Source organism: Gymnoscopelus microlampas (assembly GCF_963454915.1).
Source record: "Gymnoscopelus microlampas genome assembly, chromosome: 12".
In the NCBI taxonomy this organism is placed as follows: domain Eukaryota; kingdom Metazoa; phylum Chordata; class Actinopteri; order Myctophiformes; family Myctophidae; genus Gymnoscopelus; species Gymnoscopelus microlampas.
In genome coordinates this window covers 37,307,874-37,335,272 of record NC_139949.1, presented here as the reverse complement: position 1 = coordinate 37,335,272, position 27,399 = coordinate 37,307,874, and the positions used below count along the sequence as shown (strand labels likewise).

The following is a 27,399-nucleotide window of genomic DNA, read 5'->3' as shown; positions in this document are numbered from 1 at the left end:
GGCGTCGCCCATGTATTATTGTTTCTATCGTCTTTCTAAGACTATTTCTACGTGGATTTTACTGTTTATAAAGTAGGATGTGGCCATGCAAAATGGTGGTGTCCCGTGGATTTGTAAAAAATCGCGGTAAAAAAAAAAAATGTACCGCGATTTTTTTTTATTTTCCAAATTCTGCAATATTCCGTGTTTTATTCCAATTCCATTTTTATTGGTCATTTCCGCGATTCCGTCCGCGATTCCGTTAACACGGATTCCATATGGCTCTACATTAAGATCGGGAAAGCGTTTTAGATTTTAACCACTTCAACCATTATTTTATACTTTGGCTATTCAAAACAGCAGGTATACAAGCTCATAGCGCGGCAAATCATGAACATTTGTGTAAATCTTTGAATACCGGTATATATATTTTTTACGCGAACATTTGTAACTCAAATCTTTGCTTCTGGGGTGTCCCTGGAACAAAGTCTTTTGAGATGGGGGTCCGCGGTCAAATGCATATCTTTTTGGGGGCCTTGGCATGAAAAAGCTTGAGAACCACTGATATTATAGCTCTATAAGTGTTTCAGAAAACTGTTTAGGATTTAGAAGCCATTTGTAGAATCGGCCTCAAGTCTTAATGGGTTAATAACTAGTTTTGTTGTATGCAAATATTTCTTTTGCTCTTTTGGGGGGGGGGGGGGGGGGAGACAACATATTTTCAAATTGGGGTCTGCTGCCAAATACACATCAATTTGGAAGTCCTTGATGGGAAAACGTTTGGGAACCACTGATCATTTAAGCCAAGACTTAAGGTATTTTATACTTTGTCATGCAGTATGACCGCGACCGCGTTGCTTGATGAAAATAACCGCCCTGAACTACATAAATCCCCAGGCAACATAAATCGCCCCCGCGTGTACTGTAAGTGTTACAAGATATTCACTTGAAATACATTTTCCATGGATATATTTGGCAACGGCGTCCGAACATACAACTTCCACATACATTTCTCTCTAAGCCATAAAGCAATTATGTGTTGCTATGGTGATAAAGTATAATCCTTTTTATGTATCCAACTGCTACGTAAACACCATTGAACCCAAACATGCACACACACGTAAACACTCTATTTGAACCCTCTTGAAACGGGCCCCCAGACAATGTTAAGTATGACTAAACATTGTATTCAAGCGTGGTGGGAGAAGTGCTCTGTTTTACTTGAGTAAAAAGTGTCAATAGTACACAAATTAGAAATACTCTATATACGAGTAAAAGAAAATCTCGTAAACTAAAAAGACTCGTAAACTAAAGGTTTCAAATAATTGTCGTGAGATGAAATGGAATAGAAGAATAGTATTGAAAAATGTACATAATGTGCCTCAAAAGTATTAAGATTTCTTTGGCTATTCAAAAATAGCAGATATACAAGCTCATAGCGCGGCATGAGCAAAATCGTGAAAATGTATATATATTTTTTAATGCAATTTGTTTGCTTTCTTTGCTTCTATGGGGGGTCCCTGGAACAAAATATTTTTGAGATGGGGGTCCACGGCCACATACATATAATAATGTTGGGGGTCCTTGCCCTTGAACATGTTTGAGAACCACTGATATATAGCGAAAAAAAATTTTAGTTGTTTTTAGTTGTTAGTGTTTAGAAGACATTTGTAGAATCCCCCAGAAGCAAAGATTCGAGATAACAATTTTCGCTTTGAAAAGATTTGGCGGCCCCCCATAGTACCTCTGAGGACCCCCTTAGGGGTCCCGGACCCCCTGTTGAAGACCCCTTGCTTGTAAATTACACCACTGCACTCACACTAACACTATTAAACCCACTCTCGCTCAGGGCCCCAGACAATGTTAAGTAAGTATGACTAGACATTGTTTTTAGAATACATAATTAAAGAGAGAAAGAGTGGAGAGCTAGAGAAACGTCTGGCAGAGACACTGCCCTTCAACCGACCGTTAAAACACACAAAACCAAGGAGTCCATGATGAGTCATGTCCTTGTTTTTGTGTATTTTAAGCCTAATAGGACAGATTCGCACATTTCTCGTTACTGTGAAGCTGAAGCCTTTTTTTTTTGCCACTTCCGCTCTTATCCAGAGCAGCTTAACAACGTCTCAAAGCCCATGAATATTTGTCAAACAAACAACGGGGTTAAGAGTTCAAGGAATTAGAATGGGTAGGAGAAGAGGATTATGTCTACACACACACACACACACACACACACACACACACACACACACACACACACACACACACACACACACACACACACACACACACACACAGTAGTGTAACCGGGATAACAAGTGAACAACATGACCAGACCAAGAATGTGGAGAGAGAGAGAGAGAGAGAGAGAGAGAGAGAGAGAGAGAGAGAGAGAGAGAGAGAGAGAGAGAGAGAGAGAGAGAGAGAGAGAGAGAGAGAGAGAGAGAGAGAGAGAGAGAGAGAGAGAGAGAGAGAGAGAGAGAGAGAGAGAGAGAGAGAGAGACTATTTCACCCACACAGAGTCCTGACGTTAGAGAGTCCAATTAGACCACCAATTACCGATGTGTTTGTCAAAGTGCAACATCAATTTGGAAAAAAAAACGTTTATGTTTCTTACTAAAATCCCATCTGAATAAAACAAATAAGCTGCCCCGAAAATATATCATTTCTGTCAGAAATGATATTTGTCGATACAGAAATAGCCAACGTAGCAGATCTACAACCTCAGTTTTGAGCTTGCAGATCTGCTACTTTATGATAACGAAGGGCATTCATTTTCGAAAAAAAAAAACACTGTTGAAAAGAGGTTTCTGCCCTACACAGCAATGATATATAAAAGTATAAAAAGATTATGATAATTTACTGTCAAAGATAACATTTACAGTATATGCTTCCATATAGTACCAGTTTGGACTGTAGCAGCGCTGCTCATGTTGCAGCTGTTGTATCTGCTAAACAGAGTGACACAATTGTGCTGCTCCATTTTGTGCTGGAGCGCCAAAGACGCACACACACACACACACACACACACACACACACACACACACACACACACACACACACACACACACACACACACACACACACAGTACGCTGGCAGACAAATTTACACTCGCACAAAAGTGCACAAGTGCGTAGACACGCATTCACACATACATGTAGAGTACATACTTATTCAAACACACACACACACATACACTGGCAGTATTCACACTAGCTCAGACACACGTGAACACACACACACACACACACACACACACACACACACACACACACACACACACACACACACGCACACGCACACACACAATTAATTCCACCCTGAGCGTGCTTGATGCTTCCTGATGGAACATCAGGAAGCGTGCGGTGCAATGTATCAGTTCATTTTCAGCCCCGGCTTGGCTGCTTGTGTCTTTTATTATTTATTTCTGTGTGAATGGAACACATTGACACGAGTGGAACACTCGACTCTGGGAGCCATCGTCGTTGTCACCTCAGTCGTTGCCAAAACAAACGGCTTCTGGCTGTCGCCTAGGCGATGAGGTCACCACCGCTCACACATCACATCACCCTGAGGGGACGGGTGGCGTGGTGGTTGTTGGGCGGTGGCACTGCCAAGACCATGCCCTCCTCTGGGCATGAAGCACAATGTGTGTGTGTGTGTGTGTGTGTGTGTGTGTGTGTGTGTGTGTGTGTGTGTGTGTGTGTGTGTGTGTGTGTGTGTGTGTGTGTGTGTGTGTGTGTGTGTGTGTGTGTGTGTGTGTGTGTGTGTGTGTGTGTGTGTGTGTGTGTGTGTGTCAGTGTGCTTAATTGGGTCTAGGTGCTGTCACGGTTGCAGAATAAAGTTGACGATGAATTGTCATACAAATAATTGCGATTAATTGATTGAATTGTGTTTTTGGCGTTGCACATTGAACATATGGAACTTCGGGTTCTTGTCACACACCGGAAAAATAGCCGATCTACAACGCGTCGCAGTACGACACGTTGTGAGCTTGTATGAGCTTCCCATATTAAATGCTGTCCTAAAATGTTGCAGTCCTCACATGAAAAAAAAGATGCAGGTTGTGGTCAGGCGTAGAGGTCAGGTTTTAGGTTTTAGTTTTCCCTATTGTACACTTCGTTTTGCGGCGATGTCTCACACACCGTAAAAATTGCCGATCTGCAAGTAGATCTGTAGATCTGCTATTTTCCGGCTATTAAATGCTGACCTAAAATGTTGCAGTCCTCACACGTAGAGTAATACAAACACGTGTGTGTGTGTGTGTGTGTGTGTGTGTGTGTGTGTGTGTGTGTGTGTGTGTATTGCAGGGTCTGTTTGTGATCAGTGTTATTGCCAGCTTGGCAGTTGCCTGTGTTCCTACATCAATTAGTCACCTCACCTAATTAAAGCAATAATTGGCCCGAATAGACAGGAGCATTGCTCATCTTTTATGGAGCGTGTGCATTAAATCTCTTTATCACGAACAATGTCCTCTCTGTCTCTCTCCCTCCCCGCATCTCTGCTTTCCTTCCTTCTCTCTCTCTCTCTCTGTCTCTCTCTTTCTCTCTCTCTTTCGCTCTCTTTCTCTCTCTCTCTCTCTCTCCCTCCCTCTCTCTCCCTCCCCTTCTCCTTCTCTCTCTCGCTTCCTTTCTCCCGCTCCCTCTCTCTCTCTCTCCATCTCCCTCTCCCTCTCCTCCTCTCTCTCTCTTTCTCTCCCTCTCTCTCTCCCTCTATCCTTCTCTCTCTATCACTGTCTCTCCCTCTCTCTCTCCCTCTATCTTTCTCTCTCTATCCCTGTCTCTCCCTCTCTCTCTCTCCCTTTCTCTCTCTCTCTCTCAATTCGTTTTCTTTGCCTTATCGCGTGATGGAAAAACCTACATTGCCGAAGCCAAAGAGTGCATTACTGTAGTTAGTTGATGTGATTTTCCCAAACATTGACAAATACATTTGCAGTAGATTAAATAACAAAAAACTACTTCCCACATATAGCAAGAAAACAACGTAATACCTAAATGACGAAGTTGCATAAATGAGAAAATAAATAGTTGCAGGAAGTGGGAGGATATTACTTTTTTTTTTTGCATTCACGTTTCTTCACACATCTGGTGACATTTTCGTCTGTCGGGTGGAAACCTCGTATGTCCAAAACACTTACTTTTCAGGATTCGAAATAGGCTCTATGCACTGCAGCCATATTGGGAATGAATTGGGCCTCTGCCTTACTTCCTTTACAGGTGTTACCAATAATACTAATTAAGGCTCTGTTCCATTTAGTGTGGCATAGTGTTTGTCTTATGTTCAAGGACCCCCATAACTCTGAGAGTGTACAAATGGAACCAAATGGACCCTTACGGGTCCATTTGGTTCCATTTGTACACTCTCAGAGTTTGGGAACACTCTCAGAGTTTGGGAACCAAAATGGAGTGTTTCTAGTGAGCCAACATGCACAATATCAGCACCCTGACCAGAATGGAACAGAGCCTTCGTTAGTATCATTGGTAACACCTGTGAAGGAAGTAAGAAGAGGCCCAATTTCTTTCCAATATGGCTGCTATGCATAGAGCCTATTGAAAACAGCAAAAGTAGTAGATCTACAAGCTCAAAACGCGTTTCGAGCTTGTAGATCTGCTACTTTTGATGCTTTTGCGTAAAAAAAACACAAACATTTTAAATATGGAGACAAGAGGTTTCTACCTTGACAGCAAAGAGCAGCTCAGTAATACACTGAGCTGCTGTTTTTTTTCTAATAATAACATGTATTATGCTTTTCTCTTTCTGGAAAATAAAGAGAATGTTGTGGGGTCTTACGGGGCATAATGTTTGGGAGATGGAAATCTCATGGCTGTCGTGTACTTTTCACGATACGACAGGAAATTACTTTCTGTTTTCTTCTATATCATGATTGACAGTGACTGTGGAGGGGTGGGGGGGGGAGACTGCGTTTTTGGCTATGCTTGTCTGTCTATATGGCTCCTTATCTCCATGACGACACTGTGTGGTCACTGACCCAGTGCTATTTTTAAATATGTCTTTGTTTAGCAACGTTTCATTTTAACAAGATGACTTGCAATTAGTCTAATTGGATTCGACAATTCATACATTTATTGATTCCTTGTATGTGTTTTGTATGTATGCTGCTGTTTTACACTATATAAAAGCTGTTATAATTAGTTTTCAGGCAAATATAACAACAAAATGATTTGGCTTCGCACATTTCTTGCACATTTCACCCACTAATTTACACCTGTAAAGCTGTGATGTGACGATATCACTGATATAAAAATAACTAGTAATGTAATGTAAAGAAAGTAAACTTTCTAAATGTTATCTCGGGGGATAATGCCCAGAGACCTCACTATTTGCAGTCTGGGAACCCATCGTCAAAAAAAAAGGGGGGAAAAGCGCCCTCTGCCGTTTTTTTCCTTTGAATTTGACTCTGGGGGGACCGCCCAATAGAATGTTGGTAACAGAATGTTGGCCCGTTTGGTCCGTCCTCAGCCCGACTCTTCCGGTGGGGTGCCTATGTTTTCATTCCCACTAACAACGTTTCTCCCACGGAACACAAATACGATATACGATAATACTTTATTGTCAGTTCACACTGAAATTTGTCTTGCGACCCAGCAGCCATGTATGCAACAATAAACAGTTCACACATTTGACATGACACAAGAAAAACAAAACACAATACAAAATACATACATAAAGACATACAAAGACAAGAGCAATGTCCACCTCTCAGCCTACCCTTGGCCTATAAATCCTGATTGAGCCTCAGTGTCGTCTGATGGACAAAGGACCTCTTCAGTTTGACCTTATTGTATGTAGGAACACCGTATCTCCTTCCTGAAGGCAGCAACCTATATTCTCCATACAAAGCATGGCTAGTGTTTGAAGTGATATTCCTTGCCAACCTTATCATACTATCATTATACGTAGTTGTATAGAGCCTCTGACAACATTTCTCCCACGGAACAAGGATCGTTTTGGTTATAAGCCCACTTGTTTCTATAATGGAAGAACACGTTAAAATGTTACTAACTTGGAGTAGAAGTAAAAGTACTGAAAATTGGAAAATACTCAAGTAAAGTAATAAAAAAAAACACAAAATTGTACTTAAGTACAGTACCTTAGTAAATGTACTTAGTTACTTTACACCACTGAACTGGAGTCCAGCAGTGGTGTTTGACTTCATTCATTAACATTAACTCACTGAACAGCGTGGCACTGTTACAAATTACAGCCTTCCAAGAGCCATTCTAAGAAGAGCACTTCAGCCAAAACGGTCGAGTCAAACTAAGTCAATATTTCTCTCTCTCTCTCTCTCTCTCTCTCTCTCTCTCTCTCTCTCTCTCTCTCTCTCTCTCTCTCTCTCTCTCTCTCTCTCTCTCTCTCTCTCTCTCTGTGTGTTTTGTTGCCATCGTTTGCATCACCCTCTTCCTTTTATCTTGTGGTGAATTTGATTTGGGGAGAGGGGGAGGGGGGAGGGGTGGTCACAGAGAGATTAGTTTGCACTGAACATATCTCAGAGTGCCCCCAGCTCTGTGTGTGTGTGTGTGTGTGTGTGTGTGTGTGTGTGTGTGTGTGTGGGTTCACGTGCCTCAGTGTGTCTCTTTGGTGTGTCTTACAGTGTCTTATACACACATACACACACATGCAAATGTAAATTTAAACACTTATCCAAGTATGTATCCAAGTTTATCCAAAGTTTGTGAGACACACACACACACAGACACATACGGTGGCAGACATATTCACACACACGCACACGCACGCACACGCACACGCACACGCACACGCACACGCACACGCACACGCACACTCACACTCACACTCACACGGGCACTCACACGGGCACACACTCACACGGGCACACACACACACACACACACTCACACGGGGACATACACTCACATGGGCACACACACGCACACACACACGGTCACACACACACACACACACACACACACACACAGGCACAGGCACACAAGCACATAGACACGCATTCACATTTCACACATCCGTGTACAGTACACATACACACAGATGTACGGTACATCCTGTACCATGCACAGTGGTGCAGCGTGCATTGAGAGTACTGTTATGGAACACACACACACACACACACACACACACACACACACACACACACACACACAGATGTACGTGCAGGCAGAGTTGTGTAATGTAGAGGTGTCGCATATGGAACACACACACACACACACACACACACACACACACACACACATATTAATGTAGAGGTGTCATGTGGAACACACGCACAGCCTCCGGTGGGTTTGTGTAATTGGGAACCTCAGAGGAGAGAAGAGAATTCGATCCGGCGGCTGAATTAATTCTTCCTATCTATCTATCTTTTATTCCACCGTCCCCGTCCGGGGGTTTGGTCTGATCTCTGCTAATGGGTTCATGGAGAGCACAGGATCAATTCACCTCACTGAGAGAGAGGGGGGGGGGGGACGACGACTATGGAAAAGAGAGGTGGGGAGAGGGATAGAGAGACAGTGGAGGGCAGAGGGAGAGAGAGAAAGACTGAGACAGACAGACCAGACAGACAGACAGACAGACAGACAGACACCTTCATTAACTTACTACAGAATACAACAATTCAGCAAAAATAGATTACTGTGCCCGATATTAAATGAAAAGACTATACAATCTTACACAAACCATTAAAGAGAGATAATTAGTTCTCCATGCTCCCCCACCATACACAAAACCCCTCCCCTCCCAGCCCATGTTAAAGTCGAACACCTCAAGATTGTCCACTGTTCTGTAATAGGCGTGCTCAACCCTGAGGCGGGCCGCCACGAGAGAGAGAGAGAGAGAGAGAGAGAGGGAGGACATGATGGAATGCATACTCACTGATGTGAGTGTGTGTGTGTGTGTTATCGTAATGGTGGAGACCCCAGGGTGACCCTGATTAATCTCGGCCACATTGAATGAAGAGCCTCTCAGTGAGGGGAGGAGACTTAAAAGGTCGAAACGGAACCTGGCTGAACGTGTCAATAAGAACAAACACAGGACACACACTGCAGCGCATGCTAATGACATAGCTAGCTCATGTAGCACGCCACGACCGGAGGGACTATTTTCATTCATTGAATACTTTAACTTTATCGGTCAGAAATGTTATTAAGACATTAAGGTTTAAAGGATAACACACAAAAAAGAACATTTTTTTTCGTGAGCCATGACATCACGTTTTGCAGATACCCGGGTGTTGCCTGTTTACATGGAGATGCGAGGCGGAGCCTTTTCAACGATTTCCACTCTGGAAGGGGGTTTCAATGTGTCGCCATGCTTGTAGATCTGTTGTTTTCAAAAGATTTGCATACATTTTAAACATTTGAAAACTTGCGAAATGGGACATTCTGCATAACGAGTACTTTCTACTTTTGCTAATTTAAGTACATTTTGAGACCAATACGTTTGTACTTTTACTCAAGTAAATGTAGAATTCCGGAGGTAGTTCCAGGGGGGGAAGTACAGTATACGTACAACGGACGGACGTCCTGCCTGCCTCTGTATAGACACGCTTTCGGCTGTAGTACTTTTCCAGGCTTGTTCTCCTTGTGAGATGAGCAGATATAAGGCCCAGAATAGCCGCCACGCTTCTAGGTTTTGCTATTTTACGTCATACGATACGACTAAGAGAATAAATTAGGCTGAGGGTTCTGAGCCGTCCGCCGGACAGTCCTAACCTATTATCTCTCTATAAATCTATCTGTCCAATTTAATCCCCGCAATTAGCTTCAGCTGTTAATGGCCATCATGTCCTACATCGCAGCGTTCATGCTGTGTGTGTGTGTGTGTGTGTGTGTGTGTGTGTGTGTGTGTGTGTGTGTGTGTGTGTGTGTGTGTGTGTGTGTGTGTGTGTGTGTGAGGGGCATTGAGGCTGTGCTGTCTCCAGTCATTATCGTCGATTATTGAATTATCTCATTTCTGACTAATGGTTTGCCTCTTTATTCTAGGATGGCTTTAACACCCCTTTTATTTTCCTCACTATTCCTGTTATTCTCGTTCACTGTGTGTGTGTGTGTGTGTGTGTGTGTGTGTGTGTGTGTGTGTGTGTGTGTGTGTGTGTGTGTGTGTGTGTGTGTGTGTGTGTGTGTGTGTGTGTGTGTGTTCAATGTACTGTATGTGCCAATGGAGCCTATTTTAGGCCTTCTGTATTTTCCGTGAGTGAAGGTAGTTCAGCGTGGAGAGTTGTTCTCGTCACTGCACGCACGCATGCACGCACACGCATGCACACACACACACACACACACACGCTTGCATGCACAGAAGGATTCTGACAGAGGGAAAGATTCAGAAAGAGTTACAGAGCATTAGTTGAGGTGTGTGTGTGTGTGTGTGTGTGTGTGTGTGTGTGTGTGTGTGTGTGTGTGTGTGTGTGTGTGTGTTTGTGTGCGCGTGCGCGTGTGTGCGTGTGTATCTTCAGTAATCGGCATCCGTCAGAGTCTGACAGGTTGAAACACTTCACTAACACATTTTTCTCTCTCTTTCTCTTGCTTCCTCTTGTTCGTTCCTCTCCTCTTCTCCGGTTAACCCCTCCCTCCTCCCTTCCCCCGTGCCCTCCCTGCTTTGCTCTCCTCCCCCCTCAATCTCTCTTCCTCCCCCCGTATCCATCCCCTTATTCGCCTCCTTTCTCCTCCTCATCCCTCGCTCTCCCCCCAATTCCCACTCCATCATCTCCCATCTCTCATCCGCCTCACCTTTGACCCCTACCCTCTCCTCCCCCACCCCTTCCTACTCCCTCAACCTAATGTCATCCTCCTTTCTCCCTTTCCTTTCCTTCTCCTTTCACCTCCTTTTTTATTAGTTAAAAGTAAAAAAACACACAACTATAACACTATAAATGAGCTGCTAGCTCATCATGCTGCTTCACAAATGACAGATTAAAGGAGAATTTCGCACACTACGTTTTTCTTACCTTTTATATAATATTACTATATCTTAGGACGAGTGGTACAGTAGAAAAATGTCATAACTCCATCCCGTGTCCACCGCTGTTAAAAACACGAGCGGACGGTCTATGCCAGTGGTTCTCAAACTTTTTCATGTCAAGGACCCCCAAATTGACACTTGAGAGCGTAAAATGAAACCAAACTCAAGAGTTAAATTGTTGTTAAACATCTGCATTACTTAATTTACAAGAAGTCACACAATTAGAGAATGTAGAGTAATTGTTATTTTGATCAACGTTTGTCATCTCTCCTATGGTACCAACATCAATACAGCAGACCCAAATGTGGACAAAATCGTAACAAAATATTCTACGTTTTTGGTCTGAGAGGCAAAAGGTGAAAAAATGATTTTATTCCATGTGACCGCTGTGCTGCCCCTAGCGACTGACTGAACGAACGAACGTCCCTCGCGGTATTTCAATGAATAAAAGGTCTCATCATATCTCTTATCTTATCTCTTCCTTTCCTAAAGCTGGTGGGCGGCGAGTTCGACCTGGAGATGAACTTCATCATCCAGGAGGCGGAGAGCATCGGCTGCATGGTGGAGCTGCTGTCCCACTGCGAGGTCACGTGCCAGGCGGAGATCTGGAGCATGTTCACCGCCATCCTGCGCAAGAGCGTGCGCAACCTGCAGACCAGCACCGAGGTGGGCCTCATACAGCAGGTGCTGCTGAAGATGAGCTCTGTGGACGACATGATCGCAGGTAAACAAACCAGAGACCACGACAAGACCACATGTTTTTCTTTGGGGTTTTTTGGATTGATGTATACTTCATTAGTCGGAAATGTAGTCATGTAACGATTCACTCAACTCACGATACGATTCGAATCACGATACTAGGTTCACGATAGGCCTAAGATTTTTCATGTTTTTTTTTCTCTTACACAAATTCAGTATTTTCTTCTCTTTTTAGCGGCGCTAGCCGCTCTATACCTTTAAGTATAGAGCGGATCCTGCTCTATACCTGACTTTGTCCGTGTTCACCGTCAACGTTCTGATTGGTCAGACCCGTCAACGTTCTGATTGGTCAGACCCGTCAACGTGCTGATTGGTCAGGATCTTGCTCTATACCTGACTTTGTCCGTGTTCACCGTCAACGTTCTGATTGGTCAGACCCATCAACGTTCTGATTGGTCAGACCCATCAACGTTCTGATTGGTCAGACCCGTCAACAAAGTGATTGTTCAAGCTTCACGTGACACATGGCTATAAACACATTATAAACACATATCGATGACATAATAATGTATCAAAGGCGCCGCTACCTTCACACAGGGTGTGATTTTTTTATTTCTATACAATACTGTGTTTTCTCTTATCCTCTTTTTATTACAGTAGCAAATGACTGAAAACTCTTTTTTCATCAGTTATCTTACAAAGATCCTGTATTTTCTTCTTTTTTTGTCTTGTATCGATTGCGCCCACTGCTGTTTGCATCGCGATACATTTTTTATTAAATCGATTTAAATTGTCACCAGTTTGAATCTATTTTAATTGATTTACGATAAATCGTTACATGCCTACCGAAATGTAAACAGCACGTGGTACAGTAAGACATTAAAGCTTAAAGGATAGCACAAAAAAAGTCCTGGGGACACGTTTCCATTGTGGTCTTATGATATCAATTAATCAACATAGCATACAACAAATACATACACTATATGTACAAAAGTTGTTTAATTTAATTACATTTACCTCCCTTGTTGGTCTCCTGATAGATGTTTTTTTCTGGCCAATTATGAAAGAAACCAGCGTTACACATCCTTTGATGGATGGTGTCAGGGCGTTACACATTTTAGTGGAAGAGCAGTAGAATGAGAACTTTCCCAAGTTTGTTCTAAATGTGGGTGCTACCAGATCCCTCTAGTGTTGTGGCTGTGGGTGTCACTCATTTTGGAGAAGTAGTTCGACGGGTATGAGGGCATTGAAGGCATTGAGGGCACCGTCTGAAAACAAGGCAGGCATGTCCTCAGAAGCATGTGTGAGCCTGGTGAGAGGTGTGCCCGTGCCGGAGCAAGGCGCCAGCGGAGCAAGTGCCCCGCTCAAGAGCTGTGCGAAGAAGACTGTGCTTCTGCCGACTCAGCAGCGTCCAATTTGCATACTGATAGGGTGAGAATGCAATGCATGCACTCAAGGCAGCCAGCCTGGATGGTGTGGCTTCACCGCTGAACCCACTGCACTGTGCTTTTGTGCAGCTTTCATTCACAAACTGCACACATAGTGACTTTTTATCAATAGCTAAATATTGGACGAGGGAGGGATGTGCATATTTGATTCTTCCGAGTCTTGTTTTTAGGTGATTTCTTTGGCAGTTTCTTCTGCTCGTGTTAAGAGAGGACGTTGTCGAGAGACAGGGGACGTGAGAGATGTCAGGGAGAGAGAGAACAACATGCAACATTGTCTCTGGAAAGACATGCAACATAGGTCTCTAGAAAGACATGCAACACAGGTCTCTAGAAAGACATGCAACACAGGTCTCTAGAAAGACATGCAACACAGGTCTCTAGAAAGACATGCAACACAGGTCTCTAGAAAGACATGCAACACAGGTCTCTAGAAAGACATGCAACACAGGTCTCTAGAAAGACATGTAACACAGGTCTCTAGAAAGACATGCAACACAGGTCTCTAGAAAGACATGTAACACAGGTCTCTAGAAAGACATGCGACACAGGTCTCTAGAAAGACATGCAAAATAGGTCTAAGAAAGACATGCAACACAGGTCTCTAGAAAGACATGCAATAAAGGTCTATAGAAAGACATGCAACATACTGTAGCTCTCTAGAAAGACATGCAACATAGCTCTGTAGAAAGACATGCAACATATGTCTCTAAAAGGACATGCAACACAGGTCTCCATCCACAATCGAACAATTATATTGCATTTCTGAAAAGAAATGTCTCTTCGAAAATAAAGGCATGTATTGTAAATATATGTTTGACAATGTTTCACAATATACAAAAATGGCCAAAACATGGTAGTTCAGAGAATACAAGTATATTTTCCATAATACTAATAGAAAATATGTTTTTGCTGAAAAAACCCTATGGAATTCATTTGATTTACACACAGTAAATGATGTATCCACAAGTATAACCAAATGGACATTAATTTAAGGGGAATACAAGAACTCAAAACACGCTCGCCCGGGTCAAAACTATGCCTAAACCTAAACTTATTCCTAACCTGAACCTCAGTAAAACTATGCCTAAGCCTAAACGTATTCCTAACCTAAACCTCTGTAAAATGAATACAAGAACCACTGGGGGCGAGCCGTCCGTGAAAGAAATGGGGGCGAGTGTGTTTTGGGCCAAGCGTTCCGGTTACCAATTAATTGGTCCATTTGGTTATACTTGTACACTCTCAGAGTTATGAGCTGTGTACTGATCTGTGTACCAATTAATTTTTCCAAGGTGACATCCAGCAGAATTCTCTCTAGAACTGTAGCCTCAGTAAATATTATTCAGTAAATAACGTGTGTGTGTGTGTGTGTGTGTGTGTGTGTGTGTGTGTGTGTGTGTGTGTGTGTGTGTGTGTGTGTGTGTGTGTGTGTGTGTGTGTGTGTGTGTGTGTGTGTGTGTGTGTGTGTGTGTGTGTGTGTGTGTGTGTGTGTGTGTGTGTGCGTGTTTACACAAAGCCTGGGAAATGTAAAGACCAGCACAGTACATCCAAACAACATACACAAATGGCGCATAACGCGCACGTGAGCGATGACAGTCGAGGTTTCAGCAGAGGTGCTGGAGTTTAGATGGAGAGCTTTGTTACAAAACAGCCCACGGGTGTGTGTGTGTGTGTGTGTGTGTGTGTGTGTGTGTGTGTGTGTGTGTGTGTGTGTGCGCTTGTTGTACAGTCATACGGACCTCAAATGGCCCTTCCCCACGTCCTCCTGAGAGCCTCTAATGTCCTCTACGTCCTTCTCATACTGCCGGGGTGTAATGGCTCTCATAACTTGTATGGCTCATTACTGCTGCTCACTGCAGTCCGGTCCGGTCCAGCGCAGAGGCAGCAGGGAAGCAGCCAAAAAAGTCAACATTTGTCATCGGAGGCTCCCACTTTAGAAAAGTCACTAATGCGCTATTGAACAGCGGTGTGAGTGCTTCTTGGGTTTTTAATGGACAAGAGAGAAGTTGGAACGAGTAGAGAGAGAGAGAGAGGGAGAGAGAGGTGGATCTGTGGGATGTCTCTAATCACAAGAATCCACAGTCCAGATGGTACAGTAGTATCGGCATTTCAGAACCACACGCTTGAACGTGTGTTCAGTGGAAATGTTCCTGACACCGTTTTTTTTCTTCCCGATATTGACTCCGGTACATAGCCGCGGGAAGTAGGGGTGCTGGGGGGTCTGCATAAGATTAATAAAATTAAATAAAATTATTAAAAACATTTTTGTATAATGTGCCTGTTGTTGCTGGTCGTTAGTTGGGGGGATTTAGTGCAATATGTGTTCTGGAACCGAATTAAAGTTAATTTAATTTAAAATTAACAAAACCCCCCCCAAAAAAGTAACAAATCCAAAAAAGCTAACACATTTTCGTGCACGCGTGCGCATACAGCACTCTTAACCTAAAACATCTTCCCGCGGCTATGCTCCGGTGTCCAAATTTCATTAACGGTCGATACTGAGTAGTGATCCGATACTGGCGTGTAAAAATGGGTATCGGTAAAACTTCTGTACATTAGTGCAAGTAAACAGTGTGAGCAGATCTACTAAGGGGCATTTATAGATTGATTGCTGTTTTTTTTTGTTTTGTTTTGTTGTTTTGTCCTTGTCCTTGTTCAGGGCACAGACAGCCTCAGGGGGGAAAACAACTCTTGGCTGAGCCTTGAGCCATGGCTTTGAGAGACACCTCAGGGACAACCAGTCCATTACTGGGGTGGTGTTTGTCCTTCATAATAATCCTTTTTGCCCTGCTCAAGCGCCTGCCTGCTGTTGTATGTGTTCTGCATGACGGTAGCCTGGGATCAACTCCCTTTTTTCGGTTTTCTAATCCGGTCTAAAGCAGATACAACCCACCCACCACGGCGGAGCGGAACCAGTGTTGATTTTGACACCAAATTTTGATTTAGTTTTAGTCATAGTCTTTTGAATAAGATTCCATTTAGTTTTAGTCATATTTTAGTTAACTGAAATGTTTTAGTTTTAGTCAACTAAATATCATAAGATTATACTAAATCTACAGTTGATTTAGTCGACTAAAATGTATTTTGGCGGTGCCTTGATGGTGTCGTAATGGCTGATTTTACACTTGGTTGCATGCTGAAAATAGCAGATCTACTGTACAAGCTCACAACGCTTCACGCTGCGACGCGTTGTGAGCGTGTAGATCGGCTAGTCGACAAAATCAGCACAAGAGAATATTCTCTGTAAGGCCAAACTTCACAGGTAAAAAACCCATATGGTAGATCTACAAAGGAAAGTAGTCCACATAATATCTCCTTTATTAATGGTCCACTTCAGAGATTTTTAAATGTTTCTATCAACCACTTAAACTCTGTATGCTTGACCGGCGTCCCTCAGGGGTCCATACTAGTGTCTTTTCAGTTTTCTGTTATTGTGGGGAAAGCTTTCCTTGAAAATAGCCGATCGGCTGTGACGCGTTGTGAGCTTGTCGATCCCACTATTTTCCTGCAAAAGCTTTCCCCACAATACGGATGCCGGGGGTTGAAGTGGTTGAAAGATGTTTCCAAGTTTCTACAAGGCTCAGAACGAATGCACTGCCTAAACTTGTTGTATAATTTTCAGCTGACGGGAGGTTTTTGGTGTGTTTAAGGAACACACAGATTTTCAACCAAAACAATGTATTTGTTGTCGCATCGCATGACATGCTTATATAAATACTGACACGATTTCTCACAGACAGGCTCCATTTAGCACCCTAAATCCCACATCTGATGATGACAGTCCAGACATAAGCACCACTAGACGGCATCGGCTTTCTGCCTAGCCTCATCAGGCATACGATTAAGCTCTTAACGCACCGAATAAACGGTTGTAAAGTCGCCGGCGAGTATTTGGCGTGAAAACTATTCATATAGCTGACGCCTCATTCATACAGGTTAAGGCCCTTAATTCACGGTGAAAAACCGACCTCATTCTGAATAAAGATTTGCCTGGCTTTATCGCCACGTACACATTCACATTCTGGGGGGGACACATAGAGTACAACAGTTTGAAAATATATATATATAACGGCCACGGTGTGTAAGGAAATTTAAAGAGTGGTCCTTTACAACTTTCCAATAGTTGTGCCCCAGAAGTTGGCTGCTGTGAGTGAGTCTACATTAGTATTTGTGAAAAACCTTCTTTAGTGATAATTGTGGCGACATGTGCGTCTACTGTATATAATAGACCACATCATCATGTGATTCAATAATGATGTGACACATCTCTGGTGTTATGTGCATGGACCATAGAGTTATATCTCTGTCGGGTAGAAACCTCATATGTCCAAAACTGTTACTTTTCAGGATTCAAATTTTAGATCTACAAGCTCTAAATGCATCGCTTCGCGCTGCGTTTCGAGCTTGTATATCTGCTACTTTGGACTCATGCGTCCATGCATTTTAAGCAACACCCTGCACATAGACAGACAGACATAGACAGACACACATTAAAACCTGGGAGCTGACCAGTGCAACCACAGTCTTATACTGTTGGCCACTGGAGCAGTTGGAAGGTTCGGTGCCTTGCTCATGGGCACTTCTGCGGTGTTGGGGGAGGGGTGAGTGGTGGCTACTTTCCCTTCCAGATTTTTCCTGCCAGTCTGGGGAACCTTCCGGCAACAAGTGCGCTCCTCTAACCTTTATAGTCCACCACTGTACCCCAAAATCAATCCAAAATCAAATTTCTGATGACCTCACTGTTCGTCCATCACATGGCTGGTATAGGAGCTTCAGGGCATCCTGCCACATAGCTCAATGCTTCCTGCCCTCAGTGCACGGCCTCCCAAACCATGACTCATCATCACACTGATCTCATCTCTGTCTCTCTCTGTCTCTGTCCCCCCCCCCCCCCCCCTGTAGACCTTCTGGTGGACATGCTGGGAGTGATGGCCAGCTACAGCATCACAGTCAAAGAGCTGAAGCTGCTCTTCAGCATGCTGAGAGGAGACAACGGTATCTGGGTGAGTCATGCTGGACTACTATACTCTACTACTGTACGTACGCGTGGTAACCGGAACAGTGGTGAGACTGAGAACACTAGCACACAATATTTTGTGAAATAGGCCTATTTATTTATTTTATATTTGATTTTTATATCTAAGGTACATTTATTTTAGCCTGGTAAACCCTCCCTCCGGAAATCCATTTGATTTCAGGAGTGAGTCTGGCCTGATCGCCCATTGTGGGTGTTTCTAGTGGAATTACCAACTAACCGAGCCTATCAGCGTCGTCGCTCATCGTTCTGTGATTGACAGCGACAGTTGGCCAATCAGGTGGCGAGTACGAGTGAGCCCGAATGGGACCGAGTGCAGCCGACAAAAATGGAACGATCCGCCATTGTTTCTGTGGCCAGTTACACTTTTTACTTTCGGTTTTAAAACGCTCTCAAACTTCTTTTTTGAGGCACGGAATTTACTTTTAAGATAGTGGTGAGTACATTATGAGATTAGCCCTTGGCGGTGGATGTGTTAATCATGACAGAGCCTATTTAAAAATACAAATTTAGAGAACCAGCAGGGGCGGGCAGTGCCACGCATGTATCCGAATAAGGCAACCTATTTTGGGCATGGCCGTCTCAAAAGTCCCGTTGCGTCACATTAGTCTGGAGGTCTGCTGATTGGCTGGAGGGGAACATTGGCTGAAGGGGTTGTCAGTCAACGGTATTACTCACGCCCAACTCCAGCCCACAGCCAATATTGCAGAATGGGCGATCAGGCCAGACTCACTCCTGAAATCAAATGGAAATGAGATTTCCGGAGGGAGGGTTTACCAGGCTACATTTATTTTACAAATGCTACAAAACCTGGGGATAAACAAGAAGTTAGAGGGTACATTTGAGTGACTGTGTGTGTGTGTGTTTGCGCGCGCAAACAGAAATTCGGCTTACTTTGATGTGCTTGCATCAGCCCTCTTATAGATTGTTAGCCACGCTGAAGCTGCAGGGGCTTAGTTTTGTGTTATTTCTCATTTTTGAATGAATGTACGCATCAAAACAGACCGGGACAACAGCCCAATCAGCCGTGACAGACTCGCATGAATGGAATTTGCATCGAATTTTTGGCGTTTGAAACTCAACAAAATAAAATAATATCCCCTCAGGCGGTGTCAGCGACCTTCCATTTCTCACACACCACGTTAAACACACTGAGCTGAGGTAGAGCAGCTTCTGGACCAGTGGTTCTCAAACCTTTTCATGTCAAGGACCCCCAAAATGATATGTATTTGGCCGTGGACCCCCACCTGAAAAAAATGTGTGCCAGGCAGGGACGCCCATACAAGATTTGTTTTGGTTAAACCAAAACAAAAGTAGTGTTAAAAATATTCCATACTTTGAAAACAATAGATCTACAAGCTCAAAACGACTTGCTTCGCAATGCATTGTGAGCTTGTAGATTGGATATTTTCAAATATCTGATGTATAGACGGTTCTAACCACTGTTCTAGAGCAGTTTGTCTGTAATCTCTCTCTCTCTCTCTCCATACTCCCACCATCCCCCACCCCCAATACACACACACACACACACACACACACACACACACACACACACACACACACACACACACACACACACACACACACACACACACACACACACACACGCACACGCCCATCGGTCCTCTTCAGAGACTGATTGATTCTCGGTTGCCATGGTATTGATAATGTGTTGTCGGGGGCAGGCGGAGGTGATTGAGGACTTATTGATCCCATCCAGTAGGGTTGAGGCAATGTTGTGATGTCACTGCTGTCATACATGACAACCTCTCTCTCTCTCTCTCTCTCTCTCTCTCTCTCTCTCTCTCTCTCTCCTCTCCTCTCCTCTCCTCTCCTCTCCTCTCCTCTCCTCTCCTCTCCTCTCCTCTCCTCTCCTCTCCTCTCCTCTCCTCTCACAGCCCAGACATGCCATCAAGTTGTTGTCAGTGTTGAACCAGATGCCTCAAAGACATGGTCCTGACACCTTCTTCAACTTCCCCGGGCGCAGTGCAGCGGTGAGAGACAGCGCACGCACACACACACACACACACACACACACACACACACACACACACACACACACACACACACACACACACACACACACACACACACATACACACACACACACACACACACATACACACACGCACACGCACACGCACACACACACACACGCACACGCGCACACACCACAAAACCATTAGCATTCCTTTGGCATCAGTCACCACATGTTAATTAGGCCCTTACAGGAGCCAAGAGACATTTTAGTGAACTAAATCAAAACATGTTATTCAAAAGACTGTGACTAAAAAAACTAAATCAAAATGTGCTGTAAAAATTAACACTGATGTGTGGTCCCCCCCCCCCCCCCTGCAGGCTATCGCGTTGCCCCCCATCGCTAAGTGGCCGTACCAGAATGGATTCACCCTGAACACCTGGTTCAGACAGGACCCCCTTAACAACATCAACGTGGACAAAGATAAACCTTATCTGTACTGGTGAGTATACTGTAGAATGACATACAGTATAGGTTCATACATAGATTCATAGGTTTGTAGTGCGCCCCCATCCAGTTATTACACTGGCCCGGAGCGCATTCTGCAGAAAGAGACAAGACAATAAAAACAAGACAACACATGACAAGACAATAAAAAACACATGACAGGACAACAACAACTCAGTCACACTGTCAGACAGTCACAACAGGACGGAGTAGAAACTAAACACTACACATACTGTACACAATCCACAAAAAACAAAACAACAAGACAACAAGTTATCCTAGTACATTGAAAGGTGGGTCATAAGAATGGTTTTAAAAGTCCCTAGTAGTGATGAGCGGGTCGACCCGTAACCCGCGGGACCCGCGGGTCAACCCGCGGCGCGGGTGGGTCGAATCAGAATTTCAGAGGCAATTATGCGGGCTGCGGGTGAGCGGGTCAGGCGCTCTCACACGCAAATACAGATGTGCCACTTCAAAACTTCACATGTCCTGCCATCGCCAAGACAGTACATTTTCAGGGGATTCCCAGGGCAATAAGGGACAAAGAAGGGCATTTAAAATGCTGAATTATTTTGATGATCACTGCTTTTATGATGCTAATTAATTTGAGCAACTGGTCAAATCACCTTTCGCCTCATAATGAGTCTGACACCTTGTTCAACACACATTCTTTTGTTCTCATGTATATGGATGTCTGTTGAAGGGAAAAACGGGGGTGTGTAGTGACAACTTCTTTTCAGGGGCAAAACAGTGCATTTTAAGGGCAGAAAAGGGAGGGAAAAAAATGCATTTTCAGGGCACTATCAGGGAAAGAACAGTAACGTGTGAAGTTTTGAAGTGGCACATCTGTAATCAATAAAATATCACATGCTCTTGTTTTGTCTTTATTCCTAATAAGAATAAGAATAATAACAATAAAACAGTTTGAATACACTTGGGGATTATTTTCTAACCATGATTTTACAGAATAAAAAAAAAATCACGGGTCGCGGCGCGGGTTGAGCCATAGATTTATATATGGGTTCGCGAGGCGGGTTGGGTTCCGTCGCGGGGCGGGGCGGGTCATGAAAAAACCCGACCCGCTCATCACTAGTCCCTAGGGTGTGGGGCAGCTTTGATTCAGCAAGCTTTTCCACAATTTGCTGGATTATATCACACAGTATAAAATCTTATTTGTTGTTGTTTGTTTTTGGCAAAGAGATTTGGGGCCCTATAATTGGCCGTACAGGCTAAACCCACTATTTTTTGGATTTAGAGTGCCTGCGCAAGGGGCGTTCCCGTGCAAAAGTTGCTATTTTGGGACACCTGCCTTACCAGCAGGCGCTCTACCAAACCAATTTGGCATTGCGTGTGGTTTTAGATTCCGCTATATGCGCTTTCCCAAATGTGTGGTAAAAATAGCAATTTTGGGGATAGTGCAACAACACGCCCACGGCCACACCTCCAGGCTCAAATAATGGAGTTGGCATAATGAATGTAATGTAATGTAATGTAATTCATGGCTAGTGGGCAGCGGGTGCGGGTATAGTAGTGCCAAGTATAGGGCCCTCTGTGTAGATGGAAACCTGGTTTAATTATAGGCGAAAGATTTTCCAAAATAGCACAGATATCGGATCCACAACTGCGACACGTTGCTTGTAGATCAGATATGTTCCCTGCGCGACACCATCGTACAAAGTAAAGTATTAAAACATTTATATAAGTGCTTATTAACCACATGGAGGCACTTCCTCTGATTGCCGACAGCTGCTACAGTTCTCATCCCCAGAGGACTTCATGGTTGAGCTAACATGACATCCCACTTTTTTTTAATTCATATTTTTTAATAGAATTCAGACTTTTTGGCAAATCTTGGAATGGAACCAACCACTCAAAACGCTGGTGTACTCCGACCCATTTGAGAGGGACTTAAACTAACCCCCCTTCTCTAGGGACACGTAAAACGTCAAAAAGGTCGTTAAAAATCCGGTCAAATCTTCTTCCCCCCCTTTCCTCTCAAATCCCCTGTCTGCTTTTCCTATACCCTCCCCTTTTTTCCACATCACAGAATACTGTAATACCCAAGTGTTCCCTCGACTTGACGTCTCGGCGTTCGACTCCACTGACTCAATTAATGTGAACGTTAATAGATAAACAGATAATGAATAAGAGCATAACTTTGAAATGTCAAGGCACTCCATTAAGGAGTGGGCGCTGCCTGCCCTGGATGGGGGAGGGGGGTGATATGCCTGGGTCTGGGTCTCGGCGCTGCCGTAGCCTCCGGGCTCCGCCGCTCGTTCCTCGGCTGTCCTTAAGTGTGAGCCGTTAGCTACTGTGACGCTTCATTAGCTCTGACCTTTGATTTAATTGAACTCTCCCACCCCACCCCCCTCCCCCCACCCCCCAGTTCCTGTGTTCCGCGCTCCTTCCTGCCTGCCTTCCTTCCTTACTTACTTTCTATGCTTGAGTCCTCACCATGCCCCCCCCCGCCCCCACCCCTCAAAAAAAAAGAAAAAAGTTCACACCGCTATTTTCGAGAGATTTGGTGTAGACAGGACCATAGAACCCTGGGGGACACCGGTCAACAAAGTCTAGAGTTTAAGAAGTTAACCGTTAGCCGAAAATAAGAAATTAGGTCCGATTTATATTACTGTAAGTTAAACAATTAGCACTTTCAACCTGGCATCCCAATCTTGGACGATTTACGAAAAATTTTCAAAAATGTTCTAACATTTTCAAAATGTGCGAAAATAGATCTCACAACTTATAAGCTTGTAGGGTATAGGTTATTGTATTTATTTTGTTTTGACAGGCCAGGGAGTTACGTTTTTGTGACATTGAATTGGATTGACAATTTTCTACTTCATGGCATTGATTCTTCTTTTTATTTTTTATTTTAGTAATTCCATCCCCAAATCCTACAGTCTGATAATGCACGGCGAGGTAGAATAACTGATGTTTTAGTCTCTGGTGTCTGCTGCTGTCTCGGCTGTCATCGTCAAACGTGGGATTTAGGGTGCTAAATGGAGCCTGGACTAGTGTCAGTATTTATATAAGCATGTCGTGCACAAAATACATTGTTTGGTTGGAATTCTGATGTGTGATCCTTAACACACCAAAAAGCTCCGTCAGCTGAATATTATACAGCAAGTTCAGACATTGTATTTGTTCTCTGCCTTGTAGGAACTTGAAAAAAAAATCAAGAATCTTTTAATAGATACATTTGGAAGTCTCTGAAGTGTATCCATTGACCCTTTAAGACCGGGAACGCATCTAGTGTGTCATTTTTAGATTTATTTGGCTATTCAAAAATAGCAGATCTACAAGCTCATAGCGTGGCACCGAGTGCTGCACTATGAGCTTGTAGATCTGCAATTCTTTTTTTATCGTGAAAATGTGTGCAAATCTTTTAATATATATATATTTTTTAACATTTTTAACTCAAATCTTTGCTTCTGGGGGATTCTACAAATGTCTTCTAAATCCTAACAGTTTTTTTAAACGTATGTTGCTATAATCAAAAGACTTTCTGTACAATTATAGGGCTGGCTTGTAACTTCATAGACTGGTTAACCTACAGATTTTAACTTTTTTTTTTTTTTTTTATCCCACGATTTTGTAACCCATATTTTTTCACCCAGTGCCAATTGCCTATGTAATCCTGGGAGCTACTCTCCCTCTGCCAGCCTAGGGAGAGCCCAAGCTGAAGCTCATGCCTCCTTCAATGCATGAGGAGCAAGCAGGCCCGAGATTTTAACATTTTAATGTAAAATATGAAATGATGCGTGTATATTGGGGGATTGTATGTGGGTTGTTGAGTAATTTGTGGGGTGGGGTGGGTTGGTGGGTTGAAGGGTAATACATTGTGAATTGTGAATGTCGCAATTTGAAAGGAAATATTTATATTGTGTTGAGTCTGGCGTAGAGGATTGCATCCTGTGCCAGAATAAATGTCAATAATATCAGTGGTTCTCAAACTATTTTAATTTCGAGGACTAAGAGGAAATAAATGGTGACAGACAACACAAAGTCTTTTAAGGATCAAGCAGTAAGCCAAACTCCACTCAGATACTCAGTCGGAGTCAGGATTTAGCCTCCAAGCTCCTTTATTCACGGGCATTGACATAAATGAGTAGGAGTTTTTAGGAATTTGTTTTTCGATTAATTGAGTACAAAGGACCCCATTGGAAACAAGCCATGATAGTGCTTTCTTGGGTTTAAAATCCTCTTAACAGACCTGGTATTGAACTGCACTTTCCCTGTGCTTGTCTTTGTAAACATGAAGTATTCAATCAATCAGTCAAGTGAGAAGACTAATAACCTTGTTTTCCTTAGCACACAACACAGGTGCAGCTAATAACACTGATCATGAGTATTAGAAACAGGTGTTCATGGAAAATTACTGGTGTTCATGGAAAATTACCGCTACTTAAGTAGTCAAAATAAAAGTCACACACGTGTCAAAATAAAAGTACAGGCAGAGGTGCTGCTAATCTACCAAAACTAAAGGCACAACAACCATCGTCAGTACCATAATGTAAAAAATTAAGAATAAAGTAAAGGAGTCATCTTTAAAGGGAAAGTTCACCCCCAAAATGACTTGTTTTCTATCAATTGCACACCCCTTGGAGACTTGAATTCATGGTGATTTTTTTAGTTTTTGTCGCATTCCTAAGCCGATAATTTGATGACCGGCGGCGGCTCCGGTAGGACAGTCAAAGTGTCAACTAATGTCTCCTACCAGAGACATTAGCATCTTTCTGACGGTCATCAAATTATTGGCTCAGGAATGCGACAAAAACAAGAAAAATCGCCATGAATTCAATGCTTCATGGGGTGTGTAATTGATAGAAAATACGATTTTTTTGGGGTGAACTACTTCTTTAAATGTTTTACGTGATGTGTGAGTCTTTCACCACTTTAGTTCCTCTTAGTTTTCGAGACCACCGTGACCTGCAATCAACCTTATTACTAAGGACACAAGAAAGGCACAGCAGTCTACCTTCCACTTGATTTCAAGGACTCCCATAAACTGTCAGAGTTACAGCCCTGTACGTAAGGGTCCATTTGAAACCCCCCCGCCCCCCCCCCCCCCTCAAGGAACCTTGAGAACAGTTTGAGAACCACTGCTTTAACCACTCAAACCCCCATATGTCGTTGAGCGGAGTCGCTCAGGGCTCTGTACTGGTGACTTTTCTGTTTTCGCTCCTCTGCGTTGTGAGCTTGTCGATCTGCTATTTTATCTGCGTAAGGTTTTCCCACAATGCGGATGCTGGGGTTTTCTAAATCCTAACAGTATGTTGCTCCAACTTTTCCATGTCAAGAACCCCCAAAAGTGTTCGAAATATTCAGTTCCAGGGACCCCCCAGAAGCAAAATGCTCGCTTTAAAAAATATATATATTCAAAGATTTGCAAAAAAAAACAATATTTTTCAAAAATAGCAGATCTACAAGCTTGAGCTTGTGTATCTGCTATTTTTGAACAGCCGAAGTATAAAATAATAGTTAAAGTGGTTGCTTTCGAATTGTGAATGTCGCAATTTGAAAGGAAATATTTATATTGTGTTGAGTCTGGCGTAGAGGATTGCATCCTGTGCCAGAATAAATGTCAATAATATCAGTGGTTCTCAAACTATTTTAATTTCGAGGACTAAGAGGAAATAAATGGTGACAGACAACACAAAGTCTTTTAAGGATCAAGCAGTAAGCCAAACTCCACTCAGATACTCAGTCGGAGTCAGGATTTAGCCTCCAAGCTCCTTTATTCACGGGCATTGACATAAATGAGTAGGAGTTTTTAGGAATTTGTTTTTCGATTAATTGAGTACAAAGGACCCCATTGGAAACAAGCCATGATAGTGCTTTCTTGGGTTTAAAATCCTCTTAACAGACCTGGTATTGAACTGCACTTTCCCTGTGCTTGTCTTTGTAAACATGAAGTATTCAATCAATCAGTCAAGTGAGAAGACTAATAACCTGGTTTTCCTTAGCACACAACACAGGTGCAGCTAATAACACTGATCATGAGTATTAGAAACAGGTGTTCATGGAAAATTACTGGTGTTCATGGAAAATTACCGCTACTTAAGTAGTCAAAATAAAAGTCACACACGTGTCAAAATAAAAGTACAGGCAGAGGTGCTGCTAATCTACCAAAACTAAAGGCACAACAACCATCGTCAGTACCATAATATAAAAAATTAAGAATAAAGTAAAGGAGTCATCCTTAAAGGGAAAGTTCACCCCCAAAATGACTTGTTTTCTATCAATTGCACACCCCTTGGAGACTTGAATTCATGGTGATTTTTTTTGTTTTTGTCGCATTCCTAAGCCGATAATTTGATGACCGGCGGCGGCTCCGGTAGGACAGTCAAAGTGTCAACTAATGTCTCCTACCAGAGACATTAGCATCTTTCTGACGGTCATCAAATTATTGGCTCAGGAATGCGACAAAAACAAGAAAAATCGCCATGAATTCAATGCTTCATGGGGTGTGTAATTGATAGAAAATACGATTTTTTTGGGGTGAACTACTTCTTTAAATGTTTTACGTGATGTGTGAGTCTTTCACCACTTTAGTTCCTCTTAGTTTTCGAGACCACCGTGACCTGCAATCAACCTTATTACTAAGGACACAAGAAAGGCACAGCAGTCTACCTTCCACTTGATTTCAAGGACTCCCATAAACTGTCAGAGTTACAGCCCTGTACGTAAGGGTCCATTTGAAACCCCCCCCCCCCCCCCCCCCTCAAGGAACCTTGAGAACAGTTTGAGAACCACTGCTTTAACCACTCAAACCCCCATATGTCGTTGAGCGGAGTCGCTC

The 27,399-nt window shown here is 43.2% G+C and overlaps 1 protein-coding gene across 1 annotated transcript in view; it reads left to right on the top strand.

The window, feature by feature from the left end:
- The window catches only part of LOC311057057 (neurobeachin-like), a gene marked incomplete at both ends in the record, with an annotated part of 230,399 nt that overhangs the window by 63,460 nt on the left and 139,540 nt on the right, over positions 1–27,399 (top strand). The window contains 4 exon segments of the mRNA XM_084073945.1: positions 11,423–11,654; positions 17,977–18,077; positions 20,008–20,103; positions 20,468–20,589. Of these exon segments, the coding sequence (XP_083930071.1) occupies positions 11,423–11,654; positions 17,977–18,077; positions 20,008–20,103; positions 20,468–20,589 (551 nt within the window).